Source organism: Phocoena sinus, chromosome 13 (genome assembly GCF_008692025.1).
Source record: "Phocoena sinus isolate mPhoSin1 chromosome 13, mPhoSin1.pri, whole genome shotgun sequence".
NCBI lineage: Eukaryota > Metazoa > Chordata > Mammalia > Artiodactyla > Phocoenidae > Phocoena > Phocoena sinus.
Window position 1 is genome coordinate 83136137 of NC_045775.1, and position 12008 is coordinate 83148144.

The 12008-nt window shown below is 39.7% G+C and overlaps 1 protein-coding gene across 2 annotated transcripts; it reads right to left on the reverse strand.

Moving 5' to 3' along the window:
- Positions 1–1158: 1158 nt before the first annotated feature.
- On the reverse strand, positions 1159–11954 carry MITD1 (microtubule interacting and trafficking domain containing 1). 2 transcript variants are annotated; one of them, XM_032653075.1, is made up of 9 exons: positions 11758–11952; positions 9193–9244; positions 8631–8668; positions 5379–5480; positions 3624–3760; positions 3454–3540; positions 2292–2407; positions 1493–1553; positions 1161–1390 (listed from the first exon to the last, which is right to left on the reverse strand). In XM_032653075.1, the coding sequence occupies exons 4-9, from the start codon at positions 5425–5427 to the stop codon at positions 1295–1297; spliced, it is 546 nt and encodes a 181-aa protein (XP_032508966.1). In that variant the 5' UTR covers positions 5428–5480; positions 8631–8668; positions 9193–9244; positions 11758–11952; the 3' UTR covers positions 1161–1294. The 2 variants fall into 2 exon arrangements, with proteins under 2 accessions (XP_032508965.1, XP_032508966.1); XM_032653074.1 differs by lacking the exons at positions 8631–8668; positions 9193–9244 and having other exon boundaries at positions 1159–1390; positions 11758–11954.
- Positions 11955–12008: the final 54 nt, after the last annotated feature.

Sequence of the window (12008 nt, forward strand, 5' to 3'; positions counted from 1 at the left end):
AAAGGACCAAATCCTTGGTCAGGTCAAACTTGCTGAAAATCTGGCAATCTTCCTTGTATGTTAGGACTATTAACCCTTTTCCTATATGTTGTAAATTTGATCTCATATATTTTTAACTTTTTTATGGTTCCCTTTATTCAAGTTTTAAATATTTATATGATCATGTGCTCTTTACTTTCCTTGATAATTCCTGGGTTTTGTGTTATGCTTAGTACATTCAGTGGAGTTTAAAAAAAAAAGTGTTTGAATATTTCATTTCATTAGCTCTTTAACCCATTTAGAATAATTTCTCTATGTGGCATAAGGTAGAGATCTAATGTTACCTTTTGCAAATTTTTATTGGCAGTCTACTTGTTTCCCACTAATTTGAAAGACCTGTATTATCTATTATGTGCCCATACACACATCCACTTTCTCTCAGGTGTGTTTCTGGATTCCTTATTCTGTCCCAGTGACTTATTTGTCCATTCTTATGCCCAAACATTTATATATATATATATATATATATATGTAAATAGTAAATGTCTGCTAAAGACACTTAATTGTAACAAAATTATCGGTGGTTATTTTTTTCTGGTTGTTAGACCCCAAGCCCATGTGTCTGTTAAGAGTACTCTAATTCATGATTTTTCTTCCTGGACCCTACATTCCCAGGGGCAAGATTAAGGCATCCAATTCATCTTCTTAATAGGTGCTCATTACGTGTTGATTCACTCTCCAACAGTCAAATAGAGAAAATCTGGTAAAATGTTTAAATTAACCATATGACTTGAAACACTATAACTCTACTGAGTAATGTATTTATAAAAATACTTAGGGGGCTTCCCTGGTGGCGCAGTGGTTAAGAATCCGCCTGCCAATGCAGGGGACACAGGTTCGAGCCCTGGTCCAGGAAGATCCCACATGCCGTGGAGCAGCTAAGCCCATGCACCACAACTACTGAGCCTGTGCTCTAGAGCCTGCAAGCCACAGCTGCTGAGGCCACGTGCCACGACTACTAAGCCTGTGCCTAGAGCCCATGCTCTGCAACAAGAGAAGCCATGACAATGAGAAGCCCGTGCACCACAACTAGAGAAAGCCCACCCACACGCAGCGACGAAGACCCAACACAGCCAAAAATAAATAAATTAAATAAAAAAAAAAAAAAAAAATACTTAGGATTGCTCACACAACTGAACCATGAATCCATAAATTAGTAGAAATGTAAAAGTTTATTGTTAAACTCTTACGTAATAGGAAAAATCCAATATTCATTTAAAATAGAAATATATAATGTAAATTAAGCTACTACCCATCATATTTTTTGTGTGTGCTTATTATGAAAAATGTCCACTGTTGTTTCATGACATGGTCTTAAATCAAAATCACAATATCCAAGGGAAAAACGACTCTAAGAAGAGAAGAAAAGAAACTTTTTTTAACAAAAAGGACCAAAGCCATTTTGTTAAAATAAAAAGAGTGCTACACAGTCACTCATAAGACTATATCCTACCTGTGGTTTCTTAAAATAATCAAGTCCCCTTCCGATCTTAATCATCCATCCATTGTTGAACCTATTGAAATTAGTATATAGTATTACATTCCAGACATTTAAGTCAGACAATGACCAAAGCTATAATGTATTAAGTGTCAGCTAAATTTCCCCCTAACAAATAAAATCACTTCCTCCAGTGGCAAGAGTTGAACCAAACCTGGGTTTACCTATGGGCTGTGTCTACAGTGAAACAAAACATCCATTAGCTGATAAAGAGTTTAACAATTCAATTAAACCTTCCTCCTGAATTTCACCTTGCTGATAAAGCTTCCCAGTTCTGCTAAGAAGTGGCTTCCAAGTGTACTCAGGCAGACTGTGGTGATGTTTCAGGGGTTTCCCTGCCTTGAGGTGGGGGACATAAGCGTGGGGAGCCCTGGCAGGCATGACACAACGTCCTGTCATGTCTACTAGAATATTTAAAAGACCATGAGAAGTAAAACCACATTAAATAAATATTAGTATCACTAGAAAAGGAAATTATCCCAATGCCATAACACTGTGTATAGCTGAATGACAGAAAAGTACTTCCTCTTCTCACATGACACAGAACATGTAAATTTTATTCCATTAGGAAATAGGAAACTCACATACAGGACAAAATAAGCCAGATTTTTTTTTTCTTCAAAAGTGAAAAGATATGAAAACTGAGCTTTATTTAAATCTTTAATATTATTTGTAATTATATATAACTTATTATGAGAAATAAAAATAAGTATTTTTCAACTGCATAAAAATTAAAATATTACCATACACTAACCTAATTTCCCGGTCGTGTATCACAGAAGAGTATTCTAATTCCAACTGCACTCCATGATTCCTGAGTGACTCTCTTATTTCTTCCAGGCCACTACTTTGCTGTTCTTTCCCACTGCCCTGTTAATAGGAAAAATACAACTTTTTGCCTCAGTTATTAATATTTTAAATTATTCCTAAACTATGCAATGTGTATCATAGGTGAATTAAAATGAAAAGATTCTATACTAGTTTCATTGTCCATTATTGCAAACAAGCAATCGAAGAAGATGAAGTAGTTTAAGAGCAACTGTTTTTATCAAAATAATTTTTTTTCTCTAACGTGAACATAACACAACTCTGTCCTATCTGCTAAAATGTATTTTATTACATTAGCATTCTGTGGCTTGGCAAATCTGTAAATATTTTTTTTTGCGGTACGCGCGCCTCTCACTGTTGTGGTCTCTCCTGTTGCGGAGCACAGGCTCCGGACGCACAGGCTCAGCAGCCATGGCTCACGGGCCCAGCCGCTCCGTGGCATGTGGGATCTTCCCGGACCAGGGCATGAACCCGTGTCCCCTGCATAGGCAGGCGGACTCTCAACCACTGCGCCACCAGGGAAGCGCCCTGTAAATATTTTTTATAGTTTCTAGAGATGCATGTTTTTTCATAGTAAATTTCTCAGCATGGCACAGGACTCGTTTACTAATAAACCCAGATATCTTTAGTTTTTCTGTAAAAGGAAGTGAAAGTGAATAAACCTATATTCAATTAAAGAATAAATAAAATGTATTTTAATGGTGCTGTTTCGTTATTCAGATGGGGCTTCCTTCTTCTCAATTAATCCTAGAAAATATGAATTCTTTAGAAGCATTCCTATTTAAATCAAAATCAAGATGACAGAAATTGTCAATAATGCAGACAGTGTGATTGCCTCATAGAATATCCAAGAAACTGAGAAACTACTTAAACAAGAGAGTTTAGCAAAGTGGCCAAATACAAGATATGACATACTGAAATCAACAGCATTTTTCCCAAGGTGTTTTATGCCGGTTGTTAGAGAATAAGTTCATTCCCAGTGAAACAGCTCTAGCTGAAGCATGACGTCCAGGTTTGCCTCGAACTACACCCTGCAACTGAGTAAAGTTCATGACGTTAAGAGACAGTAAATGCCTTCAGATACCTACTTCATCCAGAGAAGTGAGGAGATGAATAGTTTTTATCTTACATGGTCTCTTAACCAGCATCTCACAAAATCGAAGGAAGTTATACAGCTGAAAGACATTAGGAGGCGTTATTACTAACTCGTACATTTAAAACAATAACGTTTCATCGTACGGGAGTACATTTCACCTACCTGATGAGTGTGTCTAATGTAAGGATCTTCTATCCAAACTTCCGTAACTGTTTCATTCAGGTATTCTTGAAAAAGTGACTCATAACTGAAACCTGTTGCGTTCTCTTCTATTTTAATTTGCTTGTGATATTTTCCAGCTACAAAACACAAGCTTCCATAATAAAACCAGGGACTACTTCCTTTCTTTTTATACATACTATATTTGCATCCAGTAATAAATCAGCATCAGATACAAGTTAATTTTTTTTTAATTCGTGCAGTCAGCAAACATTTTTGAATGCCTACTCCATGCCAGGCACATTGCAAGATGCTACACCTGCAAAGGTAAATTCCATGTGGGATTTTTTGCCTTCATGGAGGCCGGGCAAGTGGGAAAGTCCAGAGATTTCTTGGAACAGGTTCTTGAACTAAATCCTATAGACCAGGCAGTTTATTCAAGAGGGAACCATATGTATAAAGATATCTAATATTCCTGCCACCACGAGTAGAACCACAAGCTATGAGTCAGTGGCCATCTGGTCCTTCTCTTCAGATTTAAGTCTTTTTATGTCTTGCAACTGAATAGCTGAAGTATTAAATATATAAATGCAAAATAGTATGGAGTCTAGGAGTCTTTCTTAGAACTTGTAGAGACTGTGTTAAGCAGAAATTTATAGTACTTCTTAGTAACCCAAGCCAAAGCCTAGAATGCCACAGCGTCAGCAGGGTAGTTCCATTGTTTGTGTTTATCCAAAATGGCTAATTATTGAATAAGTTATCGAAGACCTTTACTTTTTTTTAAAAATATGACCCTTAATGGTAGTTCCTAATTTATATGGTGGTTGCACTTTTAAACCTTGTTTGAAAACCAGTAGTTTGGATTCTGTTCCTAATATTTCCAAAGATAGAACATTACCAACCGTGCATCGGTTTTCAAGCCAAGCTAGCCACACAGGTTAATTTAACCCACAGTATTCAAACCACAATGCTGATGGTACTATATTTCATCCACGTTTTAGAGGGAAATTGCATTGTAGATTTCAATTTGGGGTGAAGGAAACAATTTTATTCCCACTCAACAGAGGTCCTCAATGGGGGTAGTCAGAGTGTGCGCTAGTACAGAATACCAGGAAGAGGCGGGGAGAGGGCTGGAGTAAAGAGCAGCTGAGGGCCGGGGGCACTGGGTTTTTTGTGGGCAGTAGTTCCACTGACTGTAGAAAGCAGCAGCCGTGCACTTCAGGTGGCAATGGCCATTTGTTTCTATATGTTTGTAAACTGGATCCTCGTGAGTAGAGAACCAATTATAAATAGGGAACCATACCTCCTGCACCTCTAATCATTAGGAATACCTAACTCCTGAAGTGTTTTGACTCACAACGAAAATCTCAAAGGAGTCCCAGGAGTTTCTTGAGCTACTTTAATATTTCGGTCATTTTATAAAGGGAAATACAAACAAAATACAGGACTTATATTCAGTATTCCTCTGTAGTATTATTTAAACTGGAGTCTACACATAAGCTTCACGGGGATCCATGAACTCCTTAAAATGGCATGCAAAGTTCTGCAGTACGTCGAGCTGTCCTCAGATCCTCAGAAGGGTATCTGACCCCCACCTTCCCCCCACCAGGGAAGAAAAAGGTTAAGAACAGCTCGTGTACAGACGAGTGGAAATGCAGAGTAGACCTGCAAGCTCCAAAGGGCACAGCCAGAAACACTGGGTGAAATGGGCTTTATCACAAGAGCACATACACATACTCTCCAAAACAGCCTCTTTACCTTCTTTTTCTTGATCCAAGTATTTCTTTATGTTTTCTGCTCTATCCATGTAGTCAGAAATTCTTTTTCTGAGATTACATTTCTTTGTTACATCTTTGGTGCCTACAAATTAAAAACAAAAAATACACTTTCAAGTTTCAAAACAGGCTTCCTATTTGGTACAAGCAGTATTTTCCATTTCCCAAGTTTTCCACGGCTTTCCTGCTCTTTGGCATGGTCTGTCTTGGTCCTAAAATGCACAAATAATAGGCCCAAATTTAGCTTGATCATGTAGGGCCTTCATTTTTTTCACTAAGCACTTGAAGCAGCTTTATTTAGGAGTGGGGACTCAGACACCAGGTCTCACTGCTGAGACTTCAACTCTGGTGAGGAAACAAAGGTGGCTTATTACATGTCACTGAGTCTGAGCACTATTTTGTCCTAATTACCCATAAGTTTGAAATCTAAGCATAATCAAAAGAGAGCAAACAATATCTATCTATCTTTCTTCCACAAAACCAGCATCTGTTCCAGACTTCCCCTTTATGGTTTATGCTGAATCATTTTCCCAGCCACCCCAAAAATGGAAGGTATTTTTTTTTTTTTTTTTTTGCGTTATGCGGGCCTCTCACTGTTGCGGCCCCTCCCGCTGCGGAGCACAGGCTCCGGACGCGCAGGCCCAGCGGCCACGGCTCACGGGCCCAGCCGCTCCGCGGCACGTGGGATCTTCCCGGATCGGGATACGAACCCGTGTCCCCTGCATCGGCAGGCGGACTCCCAACCACTGCGCCACCAGGGAAGCCCTGGAAGGTATTTTTGAATATACATTATCAATAAAGTCTTACTCCAAGCCCCACCCCCAATCAGTCACCAAATCAATTCCTGGCTCCTTCCTTCCTCCCTTTTAATATTGCTTTTATTTTCCATTATAATTTTATTTTTAAACCCTGAGTTTTAAAACATTTTATTTTGAATTAACTATATATTTATGGAAAAGCTACAAAAAATGGCACAGAATCCCTTCACCCAGATGCCCCTAGTATTAACATATCACACAACCATGGTACAATTATCAGAGTAAGTAACTTAACATTGACACGACACTATTAGCTCATCTACAAACCTAAAGAAAGTTAGTGGGAAAGTTCGTTTTCTGGTCCAGGATCCCACATACCATGTGGTGGTTATGTCTCTTTAGCCTCCTACGATCTGTAACAGTTCCTTTAGTGTGTCTCTGCCTTTTATGACCTTGACATTTAGGAAGAGTACATGGTCAGTTATTTTGTAGAATGTCTCTCATTTGGGGCTGTCCTGTTTTCTCATGATTAGACAGACTGAGGTTATGCATTTTTTTAGCAATAAAGTCACAGAAGTGTTGCGCCCTTCTCAGTGGGCACACGATGTTAATGTGTCTTATTCCTGGTGACGCTGACTTTGGTCACTTGGTTAAGGTGGAGTTCACAGATTTCTCCACTGCAAAAATCACTATTTTCTCTTTTGTATGGAATTGCTATCTTGTGGGAAGATATCCTGTCTCTCTCCACTCTTCATCCGCTAATTTTAGCATCCGTTGATGGTCTTTGCCTGCAATGATTATTACTGCAGTGTTTGCCAAATGGTGGTTTTCTATTCCCATCATTCCTCTTTAATTTATTAATTGGAATTCCACTGTAAGGAAGAGCTGTCTCTGCTCTCCCATCTACTTACTTATTCAACTATTGATTTATATCAATATGGACTCATGGATATATCTTTTATTCTATGGGTTGTAATCCAATACTATCAATCTTTTCTTGCTCAAATTTTATCAGTGTTGGCTTTAAGAGTTCCATCATGTTGGCTCCTTTGTCCTTTTGACATAACCCATCATTTTTTGAGCACTTCCTTACTTTTTGGTGCAAAATATTTTATTTTCCTTGCCCCAGCCCTGGAATCAACCATTTCTCCAAGGAGCCCTGGTTCCTTTTATTGGAGAATGGTATCAAGAAATCATATTTTGGGTACTAACTGTGCTCACTGCTACTCAGGGAGTCTTATCACTACTTCTAGACCCTTTCCGTCAACGCAGGTAGAAAGTACGTGGAGGTTTACTAACACACACATACAACTCTATTTCTATGTCTGTCCATCTGTATCTATATTAAAAACCATGAATTCATGCTGATTACTTTGATCCCATAGGGTTCATTCTAGCCTTCCTCCTTTCCTTACCTGTAACTTCTTTTATTATCCACAATATATTTACTGGCTTGTTCAAGCCTAATATAGACATAAAATAGTTTGAGAATTCCTAACCCATACCGTTGTGAGAAAATAATTCACCAATTAAAATAATACAATGTTTGTATACTGTTCACTTTGTCTTTAACTTTACAGAATACAGCCAAAATACTATTTTCCAAAGATGCTTAGGTTACCTATTTCTTTCACTCTCCCTTATGTATAACAATTGAATAACTTAGAGAAGTTATTCACTCCCTCCTCATCCTGCTACCCTACTCCCATTTCTCCTTTCTTTCCACCTCTTTCCCACCCACCGCATATTAAGTAATTAATTTCGTTAGTTTCTGGTTTTATCCTTCCTGTGTTTCTTTTCAAAAAATGAGGAGACATATGAAAATCTTCTTATATCTTTGTTTTTACATGCAGGTTACCATACTATAGCAACTCTTCATCCTTCGCAGCTTTCACTAAACAATATATCCTGGGATTCACTCCATATCACTTCACAAAGATTTTGCTCAACCCTCTTTACGGCAGTATAGTACTCCATTGTTTGGCTGTACCATGGTTTATGCAACCACTCTTCTACCCAGGGGCATTTAAGTTGTTTCCAACCCTTTGTTGATATCCATATAATTACTGAAATCCTTCCCTTTCAAGTTCTTCTACTGCCAAAATTAGTATCATTTAGATCCCCACTTTCTCATGCCTATACTACAGTAGCATAAGAAAATCCTAATATACCCATATATCATCCATAAATCTCTTGTGGAGAATCCTGGTTTTTGTCCTAAGGTGAGATGAGAACTCATACTCTTCCACTACGTTGATATATGTTCCTCTAAACTCAAAAACTTTGAACTTCTCGTCAGGATTCAGCATTTTACGGACTCTTTACAAAGAGGCAGCATGAAAAGTGGTTAACAGCAAAGCATCTGGAGTCAGGCTGTTCTAGTTCAAAACTTGCTTTGTCACTTTTGCCTGTGTGACCTTGGCCAGCTATTCAACCTCTCTGCAACCTCATCTGTAGCACAGAAGGAGTAACAGTACCTTAGAGAGTTGTGGAGATGATTCATTATGGAAGAGACCTGCGTGTAGGAAATACTCAATAAATGTCAATATGATTACCATCTACATAATTTTTTCCATACACCTCCCTCTCAGCTTCCTTTAGAACATTTTATCTAACATCTCTTTTCTTAAGCTCTACTGTTACTTTGCTCCTGCCTATAAATATACTCTATTTTCCCTGTCCTCTACAAATATAGTACTCCTTTCTTAATCATCATCCTTGATCAGAGTTTGATACTATAGACCCATTCTTCAAACATGCCTTGGTTTTCCAGGCTTGAAATCATACAGCCATCTTCAATTCCCATTCCAACATCTAATCACGTGCCAGTGCCAGTAATTCAATGTCCAGACTGTCCCCTCCCTTTCCTAATACTGGTGTCGCCCCCCTGGTTCATTCAGGCCCTTATCACCTCTCATCTTGACTTCTGCAGGAGCTCCTTAGTTGGTCTGCTTGACTTCAGTATCTTCAGGTTAATGACTCTCCTACGCTCTTGCCATATTCACTCATTTATTCAAGAAATATTTACTGAGAACTTACCACATGCCAGGCATTGTTCTAAGCACTGGAGACGTAGCAGTTAAGTCCTCCCCTATCATTCAAATGAGAGGAAAGACAACAATAAAAATAAATTGGTAGGACTTCCCTGGTGGCACATGGGATGCAGGGGGGCCTGCCATGCAGGGGGACATGGGTTCAATCCCTGGCCCGGGAAGATCCCACATGCCACGGAGCAACTAAGCCCATGCGCCACAACTACCGAGCCTGCGCTCTAGAGCCCGTGAGTCACAACTACTGAGCCCGCATGCCACAACTACTGAAGCCAACGTGCCTAGAGGCCGTGCTCCACAGCAAGAGAAGCCACCGCAACGAGAAGCCCGCGCGCTGTAACAAAGAGTAGCCCCTGCTCGTCACAACTAGAGAAAGCCCATGCGCAGTAGCAAAGACCCAACACAGCCAAATAAATAAATAAGCAATGGGAAATTCACAACAGTCAAAAGGTAGAAGCAATCTAAGTGTTCACTGACAGATGAATGGATTTAAAATAAATAAATAAATTGGTAAAACATGTATGTTAGATTGTGGTAAGTGCTATTAAATAAAATAAAGCAAGGAAGAAGGATAAGGGAGTCCTGGGATGGGGGTTGTAATTTTACACTGGGGGTCAGAGAATGTCCTCACAAATAAGGTGATATTTGTGTAAAGACCTGGAAGAGGAGCGGGAGTAGGTCATGCAAATATTTGGGAGAAAAGCATATTCCTAAGAGAGCCGAGCCCTGAAATGCAACTTTAATTACATCACTCCTTTGTAAAAACTTTAAATGGTTTCTCCTTGTCAATGGAATGAGTTAAAATCTCCTGGCAGCCAAGGCCATCTGCAGTGTGCTCCAAGCCCCAGTCTACCTTTAATCTCTACTTCTCACTCTTTCTCTACAGACCTATGCCACTTGTTTGGTAAAACAGTACAGACAGAATTGGAACACTTTCAGCTGAATTTCTGAAATTCTACTCATCCCTCCAAAACCCCTATCAAAAGCCACCCACACCTTTCCATCCCCCAATGACTGTTAACTGTTTAAATCCTCGTTGCACTTGTCCATATGGCTCCTGGCACTTCTTCCCTGTATTAGAGTTATTTGCATTTACATCTTAACCTGCAAGATCACGTCACTGTCTCTCTAAGCCCCACAGGATCAGTGGAGCACAGAGGAGCAGAACTGCTGTGATGCTGCTGCTTCAGAGTCGTACAATGTACACCATCTCTCTTTCTGAGAGTCAGTATAGTAGAGTCTTTAAAGCCTTGGGTTTCAGCTGTGACTCTACCAATTGTGGCAGAACTGGAAAGCAAACTTTATTTTTTATGCTGTAAAATGAGGATAACATCACCTACTTCATAAGGCAATTGTAAGAATGAATTGAGATCATGCTTTTAACGTGCTCTGCACACTGCCTGGCACTCAGCACTTACAAATGATGTTACTCTCATTATTATCACCATCATCACCGTCATCATCATCATCATATATGGTCCCTGCCCAAGGTAGAGGTTTACCATTCTGAGAAAAGTGCTGAACATTGAAAAGCAGCCTCTACTATCTCAAAGCTTCTGAAACAAATCAGAAACACTCAGGCTAAAAAAGCACAGAGAGGAGATCTGAGGCCAGACTAACAGCCCCAGGGGCTGGGGAGCAGGGGCTGGTCTGAAGTCAATTTAATACATAATTACTAGGTGTTTACTACCTAGCAGGGATTGTACTGGGTGTTAAGGGTTATCTGTGTACCTCTCAACATTGAATAACCATGTAACAGAAAGTCTTAACTGTCTCCTCTCACAATCCTATACATTTCTCACACCAAATGTCAGTATACCCATTTCTAATTTAAAAAAAATATTTTTTTAAACTTTTAATGAAGGGACTTCCCTGGCGGTCCAGTAGTTAAGACTCCGCGCTTCCAATACAGGAGCGTGGGTTAGATCCCTGGCCTGGAACTAAGATCCCACATGCTGCGGGTCACGGCCAAAAAAAAAAAAAAAAAAATTTTAATTAAAATGTTTAATGAGAAAAGTAAGGAAAAGAGTATAACGAACACCCTTATTACCCACCACCTAGATTTAAAAATTGTTAGCATTTTGCCATATTTGCTTCAACTTTCTTTTAAAGTAAAATCAAATTCAGACATCATGACAATTCTTCCCCAAACACTTCTTCAGGCTTCATCTCTAAAATTAAGAACAGATTTCGAAAAATACCATACTGCCTAACAAAGTTAATTTTAATGCTACCCAATCCATATTCAACCTTTCCAACTTGATCCCAAAACGTCTTTTACAGTTCATTCAAACCCAAATCCTTTCAAGGCTTATCTATTACATTTGGTTATGTCTCTTAAAATTCTAGGATAGTAATCCCTCTTTTATTGACAACATCAATCTACTAAAGATATCAAAGAAATTAGTCCACCTGTCCTATAGACTACCCTACGTTCTGTATTTTAAGGCTTTCTCGCTGTGCACAGTAAGCGTTTTACTCTTTCACTCCCGCCTAGACACAGCAGATTGCAGCTCCTTTTCCTCTAGTCCTCCCTCCCCGGCTCACTGCTCACCTTTCAGAACCTGCAGGAGCATATCAATTCCCTCCTGGTAACACACCAGAGCCTGCGGGTACCGGGACTCGGACTCTAGTTCCAACGCCCGCTTTATCACAGTGACTGCAGCTGTGCTTCCAGAGTCCTGGCCCAGGAGAGACCCCGCCATAATGCCAGCAACTCCCTTCCGCCCCAATCTCCCCCTAGGCTGTCGGGTCTGCAGCGCTGCCGGGAGCGGTCACGTGACTCCAATGCGCCTGCGCTCTCTT

Coding starts and splice junctions, on each gene's coding strand:
- MITD1 (XM_032653074.1), bottom strand. CDS start 11,908: ATGGCGGGGTCTCTCCTGGGCCAGGACTCTGGAAGCACAGCTGCAGTC. Junction 5,481..11,757: donor GCTCCTGCAGGTTCTGAAAG/GTGAGCAGTGAG, acceptor TTTAATTTGTAG/GCACCAAAGATGTAACAAAG. Junction 2,408..3,453: donor TCCTCACTTCTCTGGATGAA/GTAGGTATCTGA, acceptor TCCTATTAACAG/GGCAGTGGGAAAGAACAGCA.